The following is a 20091-nucleotide window of genomic DNA, read 5'->3' on the forward strand; positions in this document are numbered from 1 at the left end:
AAGGGAAAAAGACTGTACAAAACAGGCTTTGAGAATGGGAGATGTAATATCGTGCATGGGAAACAGTAAGCAGCTAGCTTGGCTGGACTGTGGTAAAAAAGTATAAAGAATGAATAACAAGCCTGGAAAAGTCTGCTGGGATTAGTTGGTGCAAAGCTTTAGAGGTCAAATCTGGAATCAAAATTCCAGAGTTTGATAGGAACCACTAGAAAACAGGGAACCCCTAAAGCCTCTTGAGAAGGGGCTTTGCTTCAGGAATTTCAATTTGGCAATTGTGTAGAGAATGAACTAGGGAGAGAAGAGAGGGATTAGAGAGAGGAGAGCCCAGGTAGGAGGCACTTTCAAAAGTCCAGGAGAAAATAGATGAGGGGCTTGTCAAGGGTGGCAGCTGGGAGAGTGGGATGAATAGATGGATGGATGGAAAAAATGTTGTAGAGGTAGAATGGGCAAGACTTGGGAAATAACTGGATATGGGAAGTGAGGCAGAAAGAAGAGTCAAGGATGATTCTGAGGTTGCAAATCTGAATGACAGGAGGGATGGTGATGTCCTCAACAGAAATAGGGAAATCTGTTTCAGACATATGGAGTTTATGACTCCTATGGGACATCCAGTAGGAAATATTCAAAAGGAAGTTGGTGATGTGGAATTGTAGCTCAGGAGAGAGTCCAGGGTGAGATCTGCCCAGAGATGATAGCTGAACCCAAGAGAGATGATGTGATCACCAGGAGAAAGATTCTGTTCTGTGGGAGACAGAAAATGCTATCCTGTTGATGATCATTAAAACCATTTAACAATATGCTAAGGTCCCACCTAGGACCTATTAATATATACTACTGTAGCATCATTTGAGAGACTCCAAATAGTCTCACTACTCCCAAAATAACGCTTTTACCAGTATGCTATGTTTTTCTAAAATCTTCAAAACAGTAACTGCTATTGGCTGAGCACCTGAAGACCTGCTGAAACGCAAATGTATTCTACAGTGAGCATACTACCACGGGGAAAAGCCAGAAGGGAAAGAGTTCACTGAGTGTTATAGAATAACTAGACTATTCTAGTTAAGCTGAAAAAAAATCTGTCACTATCATTAACATTTTATTTTCAATTAATGTCTCACATTAATTAACAGGACACAGAACAAGGTCCTGATTGAATGTGATACCAAGTCAGTTTTTCGAGGGATGACTTAGGCAATGGCACCTGCATGAGGAGGAGTGCCACAGTGGGGAAATGACCCTAAACAAACTGGGGCAACAAACATGGTGGAAGGGTAGGTAGGCGGGATGACAGTTTTCCCTATTTTTAAAAACTAAAACAACCTTTGCTACATCTCGATCATCTCTTTTTTCCCCTGGAACGCCTTGAAAAACTTGCTTACAGTTACTGCCTCCACTTTTTCTTTTCTCACTCTTCAATCTTTTCCAGTCTGGCCAATTGATTCAGCTCATCTGAATCTTCTGTCTTTAATGTTAGCCAAATTCTCTTAATTGCTAAATAGCATGGTCTCTCCTAATTCTTCCCATTCGGATTGCTGTATTTGACTGTACTCACAGCCTACCCCTGGATGCTTTCTTCTTTGGGTTTTCTGGGATGTTACTTTCTTCCTCTGACCAGTCTTTCTTGGTGGATCTGGACAGCTCATGACCCACATTCACAATCTCTTACCTGTGTGGCTCTTTCCCCTTTGTAGATTCTCTTTGTCTCTCCCCTGACTTCTAGTTCTACACTGGTAACTGCCTATTGGATATTTCAAACGATGTCCTGGAGAGACTTTATAGTCCACCTGTCTAAAACTGGATTCACAAATTGCTCTCTGAAGCCCTCCTCCCTCTGGCCCCCGACCCTAGTCTAAACTTCTCTCTTTTTGTCAAAGGTACCAAAAAGTTCCCGTCTGCAGGCTGTCCTGGGCTCCTGGCTCCTCATCACTCCCCATAGCCAATGGGGAGTTAATCTTGTTCTTCCCACCTCTAGGACGTCTCTCCCATCGGACCCTCTCTGGACTCCCAGGGCCACCTCGTCGTGCCTTACCTGGACGATTACGAGAGCCTCCTAATGAGTCTCTGACAGGGTCTCTCCCTACTACAGTCCATCCTCTATGCTGCTGTCAGAGCAATTTTCTTTAAATGCAGACCTGTCTGTACTGAGTGAATTCCAGTCGCTTCCTCTTGCCTCCAGAACAAAATAGAAGCGTCTCTGTTTAGCTTTGATAGCCCCCCAGCCCCGACCCCAACCTGCCCTCACTTCAGAGAGCTTTCCTTGAAGATGGAGCTCAGATATCCCGTTCTGCCTGAAGCTTTTTTTTTGGGGGGACAACCCCAGCTCTTTCTGCTTACCTTCCCATCACGCCTTGCATGAATTACGTGTCTTTTCTTTAACTTTATATTTTTGCTGCCTACGTTTGGCTCTCTCCCCATTAGAATGTAAGCTCATTGTGACTAGCCACAGTTTCATTATTTTCACTCATACTCCCAGCCCCTACCACACCGCCTAGCACAGAGGAAGAGATGAATAAATACTTGTTGACTGACTATTTATGGTTTTAGCCACAGATAAAAAAAACAAGATCAGCGTTTGTCAGGGACATACACAGAGCCTTGTTTGTAAGTGGGTGATGCAATTAGGCATTTTCAAAACCAACAAAACTTACACTTCCCCAATGAGCCAATTCTCAGCATGGAAGCTACGAGTGGAAAGCAAGTTAATCATTTTATCATCTTTGCTCTGACATCTGGGGCAGCTTATCTAGCTGCACACCTCTTACCTCGCCCTGGCCCCATGCTAATTAGAAAAGTCAGTTCCAATCTCTCCACCTGTCTATTGTTCTGCAGCCTACCTGGACCCCTTTCCAAGCGGGCAGCAAATCCCCATTGGTCTGTTATTGCAACCAAAATGTGAGAGATTAGGAGCCACCAAGGGAACCAGAATCGGTTTACATCCTTTTAGGCAAGCGAACAATATGGCTTCCCAAGTAGGAAATTGGAGATCCCCTGCCTTTAATTTAGAAAACCTGCAGTTAATAATCACATTAAAATCTGTTTTGCATGCCAGACAGTTTTTGTTTCATCTGTTGTTTTTACAATTTTAAACACCCTTTGTGGTTACCAAAATTATTTGCTAAAAGGCATAAATTAACATTTTAAGCATTTTATCCAGACTAAGGTAGGTCTTGTCTGGTCACATTTCATTATCAGGTTAGGTGTATCAGAGCTAAAAGATACTTATGCTTTGTCTTAATTAAAAAAAAAAAGAGGAAAGCTAATGACATTACTTGTATTCATCTGGGTTAGAATTTAGCAATCTAACTCAATGTTAATTTGACAGTAATACACTTAAAACCTCCTTCCTAATTGAGGATTAAAATGGGTTTTTCACAATAAATCCACTGACAATCCAAATCACTGAATCACTAAATCACTGACAATCCAAATGTAGAATTTATGATTTTTTTTAAAAGGTCAATTGTTTCTCTAAGCATTCAAGGATAGGAATGAGAACTAAGCCTGCAGCTACAAATTCAACAAGGAAAATGGGTCAAAGAACAGATGTGTGGAGGCTGACAGGGAGCGCTTGTACAGGTAACCAGGTCAGCAGGCAGGAGTTTGTATTACAGTCAAGTGAACCTGGTTTTCTTTTCATAATCAAATGCTTGATGAAAACAAATCAAATTAATAACATAACCAGAAGGAGATCGGGATTCTTTTTTTTGGTTAAAAGTTGTGCCAGTTTTCATTTAAAATGGCAGTGGAGCCATTCAGACTCATTCTGACTGGAATTCAGTGAGATTTAAAAGCCGCACACTAAACCACGTGTTATCCTTCCTGTCTGGACTAGGAGAAGCTCTCTTTTGGTCTGGGTAACTGAATTTTTTCTTGTGCTAATAGAATGGAATAGCTGTTCTTATCTATGAAAAAGTTGTTAATAGAATGGAAATACAGAGTATTACATATGTATTACAAAGATGACAAAGAAAGTCCCCGAGGTAACTTATGGTGTTACAAAAACTTAAGACCATCGATTGATTACATTGCCTTTTAGATGTTTGTTAGGTTCTTGGAGTTATAAAATTTATTTTAAAATATCATACTGTCCTAGTCAATCCCTTCTACGAGATAAAGGAAAAAGCATTTGCCACAGGCACCAGTTCAGGCTTCTTTGGGAACTGTTTGAACCATCGAGGTTAAAGATGGATGCGGGAGAGTCAGCATCACAGGATGTTTTTTGCAAATGGGAAGAAGGATTTTTCTGCATGAAGCTAAGGCAGCTCTGCCAGGGTGGCACTTTGACACAGCATTTTTCCCCTTGGTCTCTAGCACGATAACTTAGTCACTCCAAATCTTATCAGGCACATTTCATGCATCCTAAACATTTCTTATTCTCATTACTTTATTCTGATCCACTTTGTCCCCCTACATTTTCTTCAAACAAAGCAAAGAACATTTTTGCTTCTATGTGAGATTTCTGAATAGTAACTATTAACAAAAACCCTCTAAAAGTCAGAAAACTCCATATTCAAATAACCTCAGCAGTCTTTAAATGCCAACATGTCATGTTGGTGGAAAAAAAGTTAAAAGAGGATAATGGGATTCAGAGTTGAGAAAGGGGGCTTTGGAGATCGCCAAGTTTGGGAAGGGAAAAAGCACTTATTAAGTGATGCTACATGCCAGGCACTGAGCTAAGCACTTTACAATTATTATCTCACATTAACAACCCTGGGAGGGAGGTGCTGTTATTATCCCCATTTTACAGTTGGGAAAACCAAGGCAGACACAAGTGTCTTCTAAGATAAAGGAAATAAAGCCTTTTGAAGCCAAATTCTGTGCTCTTTCTACTACACTGCCAGGCTCATCACTTGGTTTCATCAGGCAGCTAGATGCACTGTACAGAGAGTACTGGAGTTGGGTTCAGGAAAACAAGAATTCAAATCTAGTCTCAGACATTTAGTAGCTCTGTGACCCAGGGCAAATAATCTAACCTCTCTTTGCCTCAGTTTTCTCATGTGTAAAGTGGGGACAATAATAGTATCTACCTCCTGGAGCTGTTGTGAGGATCAAGTGAGATAAGATTTGTAAAGCACTTAGCACAATGTCTAGCATTTAGCAGGTTCTACATAAATATTTATTTCCTAATCTGCCTCCATCAAAGTAAAAATTAAAGATTTTCTGCCCTTATAAATGAACACTTTAAGAAAAGTGCCACAGTTTTGTGGCCTTTTCAAGAAAACATTACCTTCCATTTTCCCAAGTAATTTTTAGCAAATACAACATTAGTCACTTTGAGTAACTTCCAGAGAGAAAGATTCTACATAAATGCCGTCTATCCTTTCTGGATGTCTTAAAAAAAAGATTTATTTATTTATCCTGAGATCCTTTTATTGTAAGACTGACAAAGAGTACATTTTGGAAAGTGAATGGGATGTTTCCCCACCTCTGGGAGTCCTAGAAGTAGAAAGGCTCTTTTGAACCATCATTCTCTAGTTAGATTCAAGACAGTCTCCTTTCCCAGAAAATAAAACGTGCTAAAACAAATCATGACTACTATGCTTCCCAACCTTTGTCTTTCAACCTAATAAACAACTTAAAACTCTAGTGTGCTATAGTCTCTTTAGTTCTTTATAAGGAGTAGTTATAACTTTAAAAAACATTGTAAGTAACACATATTAAGACAGAGATTCCAGGATTTAATGCTGACAGGGGCCTTAGTGGTCATCCAAGACTCTCATTTACAGATGAGAAAACTTGATGCCCAGGGAGGTTAATGACTTACTCACAGTCATCTAGTTACCAAGTGGTTAAAGTAGGTGCTAAGGCCCCTGGTCCACTGACTCCAAGTACAGACCTTTTCCCCTACACCAAGATGGTTCTCCAAACATATAATTTAATTTATATCTTTCAAAATGGAAAACAAAACAAAACACCTAACTTGACAGCCTTTCCATATTCCCATTTGTTTCCAAATGCGAAATGTGGAAATTTACTGGGAAAGTGACTTCAAAATGTATGTGATTAATTGGCTTTATTACAAATGGACTATGAGATATTTTTTCTGCCAGTTTTTTCTTGAATTTAAATCAAACCAAGACAAATGAAGACTAGGATGCATAATACAGTATAAAGAACCCTGGATTTGGAGCCAGAAGACCAGGGTTCAAATCCTGCTTTCCCTAGATATTAACTGAGTAACCTTGAGCAAATCACTGCAGTTCTTTGACCTGTGTATAATTAGAGAATTTTGTACCTTTGAACTATGTTCCCCAGAATTCCTTTGGTATTTTCCCAAATTCCTTTTAACCTCTCCACCACATTGCATGGTCATGTTATTGTTTATATAGTTCTGTAACTCCTCCCTCTCACTCTCTTTTCCCATGACCATGGCTTAGTTAGTTTTTTTACTTTAGTTATTATTAATAAACTTTATAAAATATAATAGTTATTGCATATTAATTTTAATCTTTACTTTTTGGCAACCACAAAGGGGTTCTGGGGAACATAGTTCAAAGGTACAAAATTCTCTAATTATATACCTGTAACTCTAAAATGAGGAAATCATTGAGCTCTAATGTCCCTTCAAGAGCTGAACAGTATAACCATATTTAAAACTTTGCCTTTATTAACCCTTCAAATCCTATAATAATGGTTATCTATGGAGCACAGTTTATCAAAACTATTGCCAAAAACAGCATGTATTTTTTTAAAATATAAGAAGCTCCCTCCTTTCTTGATTTTCTAGGATGATTACAAAGTGGATTTTAGCACAAACTTTCTGGTATAACCAATCAGGTTCCTATTCTTTGCCTGTCTTATGCTTCTCTTGATCATATAACTCATTCAATGGAAAGGTATTAACTTTACTCAAAAGGCAAAAACACCTTTTGTATCATGAAATCTTTTAAAATTTGATTCCTGCCAACCACCTGTATAACTACCAGCAGCTAACTGTACCCACATCTATGTCTATGTAAATAAATCAAATTTAAGATCCAGTTGATACAAAACTATATTTCACCAGAATATTCTTTCACAGTTAAAAGGAGTCACCAAGAACATGAGAACTGTCATAGTTTTCCTGATTAGGTTACAGTCGCTCAGCTCTCCTGGCTCTGGAAGCTCGCATACAGCTGATCAGTTACAGCTGTTAATTGCAGGGGGGGGGGGACGGTGGGGGGAGGGGGAGAGCAAGACATCTGCTTTTTGCTTAGTTAGTTAATGGTTCACTTCCAGGTCCTAAAAGGATCGTAGCCTTCCTCCAAAGACAATGTCGGACCCCGTCTCTGTCTGCCTTCTTCTACACAGCCTGTCTTGTTCTGGTTTGTCACTCCCCATACAATGCAAATCTGAGTGAACTCACATCTGTCACTGATCGACCCAATTCGTGAGCAATCTTTTCCCATCGACCTGGGGTCCCCCCTGGGAACTTAACCATACTTCTTGTCAGCTGGCTGAGGTCCTCTTCTGTCCATTCAGGTGCCTGTAAAACATTAAAAAAAAAAAAAAAGAATGGGAAATTGGAAAAATTGCTTGCCAAAATGTTTCCACAAGAATGTTAATAAATCACCAGCCACAATGCTTTTTTGCAAAAGGCGCTACATTTTTAATAGGGTTCTAACAGCTTGTGAGGATTTCCCATTTTAGGAATTAGATATGGAATCAAAATGAGATGTGGCTCCCCATTTAAGAACTAGAGGGCAAAAAAACCCCAACAAAACAAACCAATTGTTTATTAGTTTTTCAACAGAAACAGGGCATCTCAAGCAGCACAGGTCACTTCTCTCCCTAAAGGAAGTAAAATGTCATTTTTAGAGAGAAGCGGGAATGACTCATTTGTAATCCTTGTGGATCACTGGTGTTGGGGAAGCTTATGAAAGGGTATAACTCCTAGCACTCCCGTATGGAAAAATGTGGAATGAGAGCTGGAAGGTGGAAAAATGTGTAAGGACAAACAGAGAAGGAAGGTTTTGGGCTTTGGGAGGCAGCATGATGTAGAGGAAAGAGAGTTAGGCACAGGGAGGCATAACTGTGGGCAAGGAACGTAGTTCCTTTCAGCCTTAGTTTCCTTATCTGTAAAATGGGGGTAATGCCTCACAGGAGTGCTGTGAGAAAAGCCCCACTTAAGGGTCAGTAAATAAGAGCCAACAGTAGGGAGGATTTGGTCATCCTGTCTTGCTACCACACATGCTGAAAGCCTCACACATTCATCTGTAGAGTCAAGTACCTACACCCAGAAATTCTCTGACAGGAAAAGGTCGCCCATGGGGAAAGCCAAGATTGAAGTCCATTGGTAAGTGTGATCCATGGGGAACCCACCACAGAGATATGAGTTATTATTATTAGCTTAAAAGTTTTCTATTTAAAGAAAGCAAAGACCACTTAAAGGCATAAATTAAACCCGGTTTACTGTGTGCTGTTAGGAATCAGAAGAGAGGCAGAGCGCATGTCTGAAAAGTGATATATTTTTGTTTATCCGGTACTAAAGGACAGCCCGCATTCTGAAGACATGATTGATCCGAAGAAATGAAGAAATGGGTAAATCCCAACAAGCCAGCGGTTCATAATAACGTGCCGTAATTTTAGGAGACTTGGAGATGCTCTTGCTCTTAGGGATCCGCCGGGTTAACGTGCTAAGATTCCACTCCTTAATTACACAAAGGTTGCCCTTTACTTTCGAGCGCACGATGGCTTTCAAAAACGAAATCCAGCATTAACTGTCTCCAGAAAACCAGAAAATAAATAGCTCCCCCCACCCCAATTTAAGAAATTGCATTAAAAGCCCAACAAACTCTAAACATTTCCCCTATCCCTATCCACAGTTTGAGCAAATCAAGAGACAATCAGCAGTGAACAGCTAATAAATCTAGGACCAACGCATACACTGTCTTGCTACGTTAAATGATTCTCCGGAGGCACCAGCCATTCCCACATTTAAAAAAAAAAAAAGAAAAGAATAAATAAACCCCGTAAAAGTTGTAAGTAGAGAGGAGGTGTAAAACTAACCTTTTCCTTTTCTCTTTACTTTTTATTTTTAAAGAAGCCTTGGAGACAAATACATCTTCTAATCACCATTTCCGATAATGAACAGGCATATATTAAGCAGTCTGCATTACAGATCCAGGAGCAGAGCAGAACAGCAGTCAGAGGTGAGTGACCCCAGGGACCATCTCCACAGCTACAGCAAAGCTTCTCCCTGACACTAATCCTCCCTGTCATTCTCCTACTGTGCTCTAACCACACTGACATCCGCCTGCCGCACTGCGAGCTTAACGGCCCTTCCTGACTTTTTACTGTCTCCCCCAATCAATGGTTCAAGCGTGCTCTTTTCACCATGTCCAAATGGCAGCTTCACTCATAATCAACGTGCTCGGCCCCAGTAAAAGGGCTTTCCGAAAGGCTCTCCCATTTGCATTCATTTGCAAAGCAAACTACTTTTATTCACTTTGTTCTGCTATCAAGAATGTTCCCTGAAGCAGATAAATTGGCATAAATACAACCTGCCACTTAAGAGTCAGTAAATAATAGCCAATAGTGGGGAGGATTTTATCAATCATTCTATTTTGTCTGCCCTAAATGCTGAAAGCCTCCAACATATTCATCTGTAGAGCCCACTACAAAGCCCCCAGAAATCCACGGATATGAAAAGGTTGCCCGTGGGGAGAGCCGAGGTGCAAGCCCACAGCTAGGTGGGACCTTGCAGCCCTCCCAACTTCTTTGCTCTTTAGAGGAAACCAGAAATAGAATTCTTCTCCATGTCAGAAGACCTGAACATGGACCCTCTGCTATTTTAAACTCTCCACGGAGGGGGGAAAACTGGTAACTGGAAGCCCTTCGAGGATGCTAGTGAGGACAGTTTAGAGCAACCGCAGCCCAGGACGGACTCTGTCTGGTTCTCAAGGTCCACTTTCGAATCATGAAGAAGCAGATCCTTTAATAAACTTCGTTTGAGAAACACAAAAGGGTTAAGTTTCAAATTGAATTTAAATGTGAAAGCTGGCAGTACGGAAATCATACCGTGAATACCAGGAGGTTGAAGCTGCATATAGATGTACATTAATACAGTATTCTAACCACATAAATATCCTGTATCAAAGCAATTTCACACAAAATCAAATCATCATATTTCTGCATGAAATATAACAAATGCATAATAAACATTTTAGGAGCAACAAAATTGTCTAAAACGTCAAGAGTGTAAAACATTACTTCATCTAACAGAACAATTCTTTAATTCACGCTTTCTTCCAGATTAGATTTCCAAATAAGCGGCACATATTAACAGTGAGCATTAAAAATGAATCTAATTTTAGTTCCTCATTTGTGGTATTCTGGCTCTGACAACACACTACCATATCTTTCTGAAAGGCAAAAAAAAAAAAATTAATACAAATTGCCTAATCTAAATTTTACCGAACGTCTGTAAAAATCTCAGCTCTTGCTCATAATTGTGACACCGATACCCTGAAAACCACCCAATGTTCTGCCTATCAATCCTCTTGGTTTCACGGCTTTCAGTCATGGTAACTATTACGAGATATTTTAAAATAAAATAAAAACAGCCCCCTAAGAACGGACCTGAAAATCGGAAGGGAAGAAAGCCCTTTCAGCAATCCATTGTTATCTGCCACGGCTGTAAGGCACTTGGTGGAATCTGTAATTCCTCAGCAATCCTAAATTGTGTCTTTAGAAGCCACAGAGCCTCCTGTGATCTGGCTCCTCCAGCAGCCAGGAGGGTGGCCATGGTGTGAATGTATTCTCCCCGTTCTAATCTGGAGCCAACTGTAGCGGGAGAGTCAAACGAATGCATAAGCATACTGCTTTGTCACTTAAACCATGTGTGTCCAATATTACTGAAACACTGGGCCAAAAATTCATCTCTACAGTAAAGTAATGGAAGATACCACATGGGGTGGGGACAGCTGTTGTGACTCCACAAGCATTCAGACCGAGCATCAGAAAAGCCCGCTCGGGAGGAAATCTCCATATTGAATACAAAATGTTAGAAGTAGACGGTTTTCAAATTATTCAGTATTTTAATATAGTAATACAAAAATAGACGCCTAGAAGAAAGAACAGATAGGAGGATTTAAATCACATGTTCAAAAAACACCCACTTAAGACAGAATTTTTGCTCTAAAAACTTGCCTTGTTCAGAATTTTTCTACCTTTGAATGGAAAGATCTTTAACTCCTATGGGAAGGAAAATACCATAATTTTTAGATAATTGATTTCTTGTTTCACACTTTTTTAAAGTTCATGAAATGTTGGCCACCATGGATGAGACTGCTTTTCCCCTCTTACTTCTATAATAGCCTTTGCTTCTAGAAAAGCAAATGCTGAGTTCAAAGAAAGTAAAAAGGCAGGAATAGAGAATGTCACATATTGCTGAATTCTCATGCTTTAATATCAAAAGGCACATTCCTTTAAAAGGGAAGGAGTACCCTAAAAGACTCAAGTAAAAAATACAGCCATTTAAACATTATACCCGATCCCCCCTTCAAAAAAAAGTTCAATAAGAAATTTTTGTAGAATTAGGAATTTATTTTATAGCATTAAACTGTTTTATAAAAAGGATTCAGCTCGATTCAAAAGGCAAATTGTATCCTCAGATAGTCCCAATACATATTTATGCCAAAGTTACAACTTGTATAAATATCACTAAATTTAAAAATTATATATCTCTAATGATCCACCCAACATATCTAACTTTATGAGTGATATGCCTAATACTTGGCTCTTCTTCAAGTCTATATTGTGATTATATTTTTTAATTTTGAAATTTATATCTGCTTTTAGAAATACATCTTCCTGTTAATAACCACATACAAATTCTCAGTCCATCCGGCCTTAATAAATATTCAAGTAGAACAATGGAATATAAATGTAAATTCCATTTCTTCTAAGTCTCAGATACAAAGGGACTAACTTTCTTCTTGAAAGTAAAGGTTATAACTTTATTTCAAATTACTGTAATAAAATATCAAGCTGAACATCGAGATCTTCCTGAAACCCTCAGGCACCCCAAAGAGTATTTAGTGGGTTTGGGGAAGGAAATGGATTTTATCAATAAAAAATGGCACTGAGGAAGAACCTTCTTTCTTAGTTCTACTTGACTAGAAGCAATAGCTAAGCATCCTTACGGGAATAGGATGCCATAATGCTGTCCTCATTTCACTTGCTACCAATGGTATTTTTTCCCCTATTTCTTAGGTAGCTATTTCTAGCTATCAATGAAAGAATATTTATTATCTGCCTATTAACAGGTTAGGTGCTGTGAGGGATGAGAAAAAAGCATATAATGTAGTATCTGCATCAAGAGTGCTTACCATCTAGTTAGAAAGACAAAATGAGTTCATGTGGAACATTCAGAAACCATTAAGCTTTGCTGCAATGACTGTAATGCTGCATTAGAAAATAAGCATTTATTAAACTCCTTCCATGCACCAGGCACTGTCCTAGTCACTTGGAAAACAAAAAAGGTCCCTGGCTTCAAGGAGCACTTAATCTAATGGGGAGACAACAAGCAAATAAATATGTATAAACAATCTATATACAAGATAAATAGAAAATCTTTAATGGAGAGAAGGCACTAGAATTAAGCAAAAGGTTTCTTGTACAAGGTGGGATTTTAGTTGGACCTTGAAAGAAGCCAGGGAAGCCAGGAGATGGAGAGGAAGAGGGAGAACATTCTAAAAAGCCAGAGAAAATGCCCAGAGCTGAGAGATGGAGAGCTTGTTTGTGGAAGAGGCAGGAGGCCAGGGTCAGTGGGCTGAAGAGTATGTTGGGAGGGCATAAGGAGTAAGAAGACTGGAAAGGTAAGGGTAGGCTATGTTATGAAGGGTTCTGAATGCCAAAGAGAGAATTCTGAATTTGACTTGGGTGGACGACAGGGAGCCACTAGAGTTTACTGAATGACATGATTGGACCTGCAATTGAGAAAAATCACCTTGGCAGGTAAATGGAGGATGGAATGGGGTGGGGAGAGATATGGCAGGAAGATCAACCAGGACAGCAGAGAGTTTGCAAAGATGGTATTGTCAAGCCTTGAAAACAGATTGGCTATGAGGAAGTGAGGAATTAAGGATAATATCTAGCTTGTGAGCTTCGGAGGGTAGTGCTGCCCTTGATTGTAAAAGAGAAATCTGGAAGGGGAGGATTTGGAGAGAAGATAATGAGTTCAATTTTGAATGTGTTGAATTTAAGATGTCTACTGGACTGAAGATCCAGTTTGAGATGTCTGAAAGGCAGTTAAATGCATGATTGGAGGAGGAAGAGATCACTGTAGGCTAATTGGTGGGGCTTGACCTAAGCTTTGGATCTACTGATTTGTTTAGTGCCTTCCAACCTTCTTTTGGAAAAAAGTTACTCATGATACATAGGTATGAGCCTTCTGAGTAATCTATAAGTCTTTGACCACTTTCATTTCTCAAAAGTTGAGCCATAGAGACTGAACCAATATATTTTTTTTGTCCATCCTTTCCTGTAACTACCTTTGCATTGGAATCATCAAAGCAAAGCATGTTTTTATTTGGTTTGATGGATCTTGTGAAATGCTTCAAATAATTTTTCTACTTTTTCATTCTTTCAAATAGATGTTTGTGTATATATAAATATAGCAATGATTTTCTCCATGGTCTTTTTGTGTATTATATCACCAAACACTTAAAGATGAGATAAATATATCACGAAATTATGTTCCTCATCACATTTGGACATATAATGAAATCAACTGTACCAACTCTTTTATTGACCATTGCAAGATGAAACCATGAGGTATCCTTCCATTTAGTTGTGACTCGGTTTGTTTTCTGGTTTTGTTTATTATGAGAATGTCAACTTTAGTATATAAGTTCAGTTCTTCCAAAAATATTTGGCCCAAAAGTCTAATTTATTGGTCCTCAAACAAAGATTTAACATTTAAAATAACTAGAGTGATATTTATATTCTAAAATATCTTTATGATTCTTTATGTCCTTCAGCACCCTCATTACTATGGAAATTGCAGGGTCTTTTAAAAAGTTTGTTTTATCTGTTGACATGACTAAAAGATTCATCACTGAGTGGTAAGTCTAAGAGGTGAAGTTTCTCTGCACTTAACTAAGGCTGGTAATTGCACAGAAGATGTAAGCTGTGTGAAGGCCCCCACTTAAAGTGTTTCCTGCATAGCAGAAGCTTCCCAAATTTGTACTCTCCTAAGAGAATCTTGTTTAGAATTTTATGGAAAGCAAACAGGAAAAGCAAAAAACAACAAAACAACCAGAAAACTTAAAAGAAAATTTCAAAACACTCAAAACGATGATCAAACTTAAAAGGAATTTTAACACAGTAAATGGATCCAAAGAGTAGAGGGCAAAAGAACAAAAACACCACAAAAAATGGAAAAACTACTAATAATAACATTAGAAAGAAAACTTATTTTTCTGAAGATACACACATATATAATAAATGAATTGAAGTAATACAATGAAGAAAATCAACCACATTCTGAGATAAAACAAAGGAAATGAATAAAAGTAATAAATTTCAGGCCAAAATGGTGGAATAATTTCAGACTTTTAGAAACATCTGTGGAAAACTTAAATAAATGGACAGACCTGATAAAAACCAATTCTTTCTTTCTTTTAGCTAACAGGATGGCAAAAGAAATGGAGGAAATAAGAAGAAATTCAGAAAACTCGACTGGTAAAAGATTTGGAAGCAATCAGAAAGTGATGGAACTGGAGGATGGAGGATATGAGAAATAATAATTCACTAGCTCTTTACGTTTTACCCCATGCTTTATGTATGTCATCTGATTGATTCTCAAAAGAACCATATTGAGAAGGTGCTCTTATTAACCCCACTTTACAGATGAGAAAATTTTGAGGGCGAAAAGTTAAGTGATTTGTCTATGGATCCGCAGCTATACCTGTCAGAGACAGTATTTGAACTGAAGTTTCCTGGACTCCAAGTACAGCATTTTATACAGGGGCCACCTAGTTTTCATTGTAGAAATGATCAGGCTTCCATATTGCTCTTGTGCATGCTGGCATGTGACAAATATTGAATAACTTAATGAGGCAATTGAAAACCAATTGGAATGTTAGATTAGTGGATCAATCAATTAGCACATGCCTACTATATATCTGGTGCCCTTCTTGGCTGTGGAGATATAGAAATAAAACCCTTCTGTCCTCATGGAGCTTAGGCTGGATTAGAGGAAACAATGTGGAAACAGAAGAGTAAATACTGAATCCACCCAAAGTGATTTCGTCGTTTGGCATTCTGGTTGGCAGAGAGGGGGAAGGTTCAGAAGGGTTTTAGGGAGGGGGTGGCACCTGAGGTTGGAAGAATTCTAAGTATTCTAGAGAGTGGAGGGCAGGAGAGAGTGTATTCTGGCGGGGGGATGATCTGTGCACAGGAATGAGATGGGAATACATAGAATAAATGCTGTGTATGAGGAAGAGTGAATAGGCTAGTTTGCCTGGAGTGGAGAGAGCCACATGTAAGGTAGGCTGGATTCAGACTGTGAAGGGCCCTTAATTCCAAGGACAGAAGTTACTATTTTATCCTCAAGGCAATAGGGAGCCACAGGAGCTATCTTAGCAGGGTATGACATGGATGTAGAGAATTAAGAGAGCTTTCAAAAATTAAGAAGATAATTTAGTCATATAAAATTATGACCCAAAGTGAAGGGTTACTATGAGAGATAGCACTTTCTAAACTCTGGATCTGATATATTTCTTTTTTTTCCCCCAGCTTGAAAAATTTTTTTTAATTAATTGATTTAGAATATTTTTCCATGGTTATATTATTCATGTTCTTTCCTTCCCCTGCCTCCCCCCATAGCCAACAAGTAATTCCACTGGGTTTTACATATGTCATTGATCAAGACCTATTTCCATATTATTAATATTTGCATTAGGTTGTGAATCTGATATATTCCTATATATTCCTCTTATTTTCTATTATCTGATACCACATTATCTTAACACTCAAGAGTTTCTCATTGATAAGCATTTTTGTATGTGGATAACGAAAGAATTTATTTTGTTCCATCATGAATATTTGTTTTCTTTTTGTTGTGTCAGGGATAGTCTTTATTTTTTTTAACATTTATTAATATTCATTTTTAACATCGTTACATGATTCATCCTCCCACTTTCCCCTTCACCCTCTGCACCCCCCTTACCCTGCCCCCCCCCCCCCGCCCATGGCCAATGCGCANGTCCTTGATCAAGACCTATTTCCAAATTGTTGGTAGTTGCATTGGTGTGGTAGTTTCGAGTCTACATCCCCAATCATGTCCACCTCAACCCATGCGTCAATTGTGCATTCGCTGACATTTTTGTATCCTCCCCTAGTCCTACTCCTTCTTCTTACCCTATTTCCTTTTAAACCAGTGGTTTGCTTTGAGCCGGTATCCCTTATCCCCTCCCTTGATTAACTTCCCTTTCTACCCACTCCCTTATTATTCCCCTCTTTTTATTTTTAAAGGCCGAATGAATTCCCTCCCCCTTCTTTTCCCCTCCCTTTTTTGACCTCCCTACTCCCCTGCTCCCCTTGGTTTATCCCTTCTGACTTTCTCAGTAGGGTTAGATAGAGTTTTATATCCCAATGGATATAGCTACTCTTCCCTCTCTGGATTGATTACACTGAGAGTAAGGTTTAAATATTACCTCTTAATGCTCTCTTCCTCTCCTTCTTATAATAGTATTTGTCCCCTCCCCTTCCCATGCCTTCTTTGTGTATAATAGAATATCCTATTTTTCTTATTCACTCAAGTTTCTCTTGGTGTCCCTTACTATTCACCACCCTCTTTCCCAACCCCCATATCATCGTAGACCATTTAGTATTCCGTCCTCTCCCTATGAATTATTCTTCTGATTGCTATAATAGTGAACAGAGTTCACTACAGAGAATTATACATAGCATTTCTCCACATAGGAATACAGATAATTAGATCTTATTGAAGCCCTTAAAGAGGCAAATTTAAAAATTATGAGTTTTCTTTCTTTCCCCTCTGTTTCTTATTTACCTTTTCATGTTTCTCTTGATTTTTGTAGTTGGATATCAAACTTTCCATTTAGTCCTGGTCTTTTCTGTGCAAATAATTGGAAATCTTCAATTTGTTGAATGCCCATATTTTCCCCTGGAAGTATATAGTCAGTTTTGATGGGTAGTTGATCCGTGGTTGAAGGTCCAGTTCTCTTGCCTTTATGAATATCATATTCTAAGCCTTGCGGTCTTTTAGTGTGGAGGCTGCCAGATCCTGTGTAATCCTGATTGGTGCTCCTTGATATTTGAATTGTCTCTTTCTGTCTTCTTGTAAGGCTTTTTCTTTTACTTGGAAGCTCTTGAATTTGGCTATTATATTCCTGGGTGTTGTCTTTTCTGGGTCTAGTGTAGAGGGTGATCTATGGATCCTTTCAATGTCTATATTGCCCTCTTGTTGTAGAACTTTAGGGCAATTTTGCTGAATAATTTCTTTTAGTATAGAGTCCAAATTTCTATTAATTTCTGCTTTTTCAGGGAGACCAATGATTCTCAAATTGTCTCTTCTAGACCGGTTTTCTTGGTCTATCACTTTCTCATTGAGATATTTCATGTTTCCTTCTATTTTATCAGTCTTTTGACTTTGTTTTATTTATTCTTGCTGTCTTGATAGATCATTAGCTTCTAGTTGCTCAATTCTAGCCTTTAGGGACTGATTTTCGGCTATAATCTTTTGGTTTTCCTTTTCAATCTGGTCTGTTTGGTTCTTCAAGGCTTCCAGCTGGTCATTTCTGGTGTTCAATTTGCTTATCAGTTCATTTGATTTCTGAGCCTCACTTTCCAATTGCAAAATTCTGCCTTTTAAAATGTTATTTTCTTGCCAGATCTCTTCCATCTTTCTCATCATTTCAGATTTGAACTCTTCAATAGCTTGTGACCAGTTTTCATTATTTTGGGAAGGTTTGGACATGGTTACTTGTTTGTTCTCCTCTGCTGTCTGCTCTGTTGTCTGGATTTTCTCTGTGTAAAAGTTGTCGAGTGTTACAGAGTTCTTCTTGATAATCTTTCTCTTCTGGGGTTCCCGATTTTGGCTTGCCATTGTTAGACCTGCACCTTCTGTGCTTTATCCTCACACTCAGGGTCTGTCTGCGCTCTCTAGGCTCCCGAGGTCTCAGGTCTCGTTGTTCTCAGGGTCGAGCCTCCTGGTCGTCCCTGGTCTGCCCCTCTGCCCAAGGCTCCTTCAATAGTCTCAGGGCACTGCTTCCACAGCCGTGCTCCTGTCTGCACAGGGTCCCTACTCGAGGTCCAAGCCTGTGCTCAGGATCCTTGTCCTCGCCTAAGTCAATGCCTTCACCTGCGCCAGTGCTCAGGGTCTGTATTCAAAGTCCGTGTGCGTTCTTTAGCCTCTTGGGGTCCTAAGTCTTGCTGCTCTCAGGAACAGGCCCTGGAGCTGCCAATGACTTAATGGGTGCCCCAAACTTGCTTTAACTCTTGTGCACTGGCCTTGGCATTGTACGTGGTGTGGGGGGTGAGGGAGGGCCTTCTTCCTCTCATGTTTTAGTGAGAGCTGTTTCACCCCTTTATAGCATGGAAATGCCCCGATTCCATGTACCTCAAAGCTGCGCCCTGTTGTGGGGTCCCTTTGTTCATCTGGATTTGTTTTTATGTCCCCTTGAGGAGTCCTTTATGCTTTGGTTAGGAGAGGTCAGTCAGCTGCTTTTTACTCTGCCGCCATCTTAACTCGGACAAAAATTAACATTCTGGGTATTTATTTTCAAGAGTTTTTTGTTCCAGTTTTTTCAATTGCAGGGGTGGAAAGGAGAGAACATAAATTTTTGTTGGCTGAAAAATAAAATAAAATCTAAAAAACCGTTTCTCACTTATTGTGTTAGATTTTGGTAAGCCAGAACAAGTTTATCAGATGAATGGGAATTAATTTTGAAGAAGGTACTGGATACCTCGAGAAAGCCACGGCTCCTTCTCTCAAGCAGCTTATACAAAGTAACTCAATTAAGCAAATCAGTCATAAGTCCCTATCAATAAAGAATGAGTAATATGAACAGACATACATGAATGAAACAATTAGAGAACAAGCACCTTGGAATAAAGAGCTAAATTACGCAGTTAAGACAAGCAGAAAACAGTAATAAGGTGTTAATTGTACTGCATAGACAGTAAATGGAAAAGTCATCAGAAAGGAGATACTAAGGGTTAACAAGGAAGGCAACTTTCTGGGTGATTTAGAAAATTTTTAAGAAATTCTTTTTCTTCCCCCCTTCCTCCTTGCCTCATTCTTGGTTATTTTCTGAGTTGAAAAGTAAAGGAAAAAGAGTAAGGAGCTGTGTAGGAGGATCCCAAAGGTGGCAGTGAAAATCGTTCACATTCTACTGGTTCCTGCATGTCTGTGGGAATAACATTCCCCGTCCTCGATTGCTCTGGAATCAGTGCAGTCAGTCACTTCCATGTTTAAAGAAGAGTCTGAAAGAGTATTCCATATGGTCTAACAAGAACCATGGATGATTTGCTCTTTACTTGTATGGCTCTACTCATTTCCCTACCAACTCATCTAGACTGTGAGGCAGAGAGAAAAAAGTGAATATATTTATGTTATCCTTTTCGTTGGGTCTTCTTGTCTTCAGCCTCTTCCCATTCCAGTTCATTCTCCATTCAGTTTTCCAATTGATCTTCTCAGAACACAGATCTGGCCAATCAATTTGATCAACTTCGATGGCTTCCTATTTCCTCTAGGACTTTCCTTGAACCCTTTTCCACTGGACCGCTCCTACCTCTCCAGTCTTCTTATACCTTTCTCTCTGACGACTCTTTGATTGAGTGACATTGGCTGTTCCTAGGCTAAGACCTTCTGCCTCCTGACCCAAAGCATTTTCACTGGCACTATCTATCCCATGGTTGGAAAGTACTCTGCCTTCTGCCTTCCTTCCTTTTTTTTTAAATTTAATTTTATTGATTAATTTAGAAAATTTTTCCATGGTTACATGATTCATATTCTTTCCCTTCTCTCCTTTCATCTCACTCCCATAGCCAACACACAATTCCACTTGGTTTTGCATGTGTCATTGATTAAGACCTATTTCCATATTATTAATATTTGCATTAGGGTGATTATTTTAG

The 20091-nt window shown here is 39.1% G+C and overlaps 1 protein-coding gene across 2 annotated transcripts in view; it reads right to left on the reverse strand.

Annotated features, from left to right (window-relative positions):
* Window positions 1–20091, reverse strand: part of DNAJC1 (DnaJ heat shock protein family (Hsp40) member C1) — a 268584-nt gene that overhangs the window by 31142 nt on the left and 217351 nt on the right. For both annotated transcript variants that reach the window (XM_044677935.1, XM_044677936.1), the window contains one exon: window positions 7346–7465. In XM_044677935.1, the coding sequence (XP_044533870.1) occupies window positions 7346–7465 (120 nt within the window). The remainder of the gene's footprint in view (window positions 1–7345; window positions 7466–20091) is intronic.

The sequence above is a fragment of the Gracilinanus agilis genome, chromosome 5, assembly GCF_016433145.1.
Source record: "Gracilinanus agilis isolate LMUSP501 chromosome 5, AgileGrace, whole genome shotgun sequence".
NCBI lineage: Eukaryota > Metazoa > Chordata > Mammalia > Didelphimorphia > Didelphidae > Gracilinanus > Gracilinanus agilis.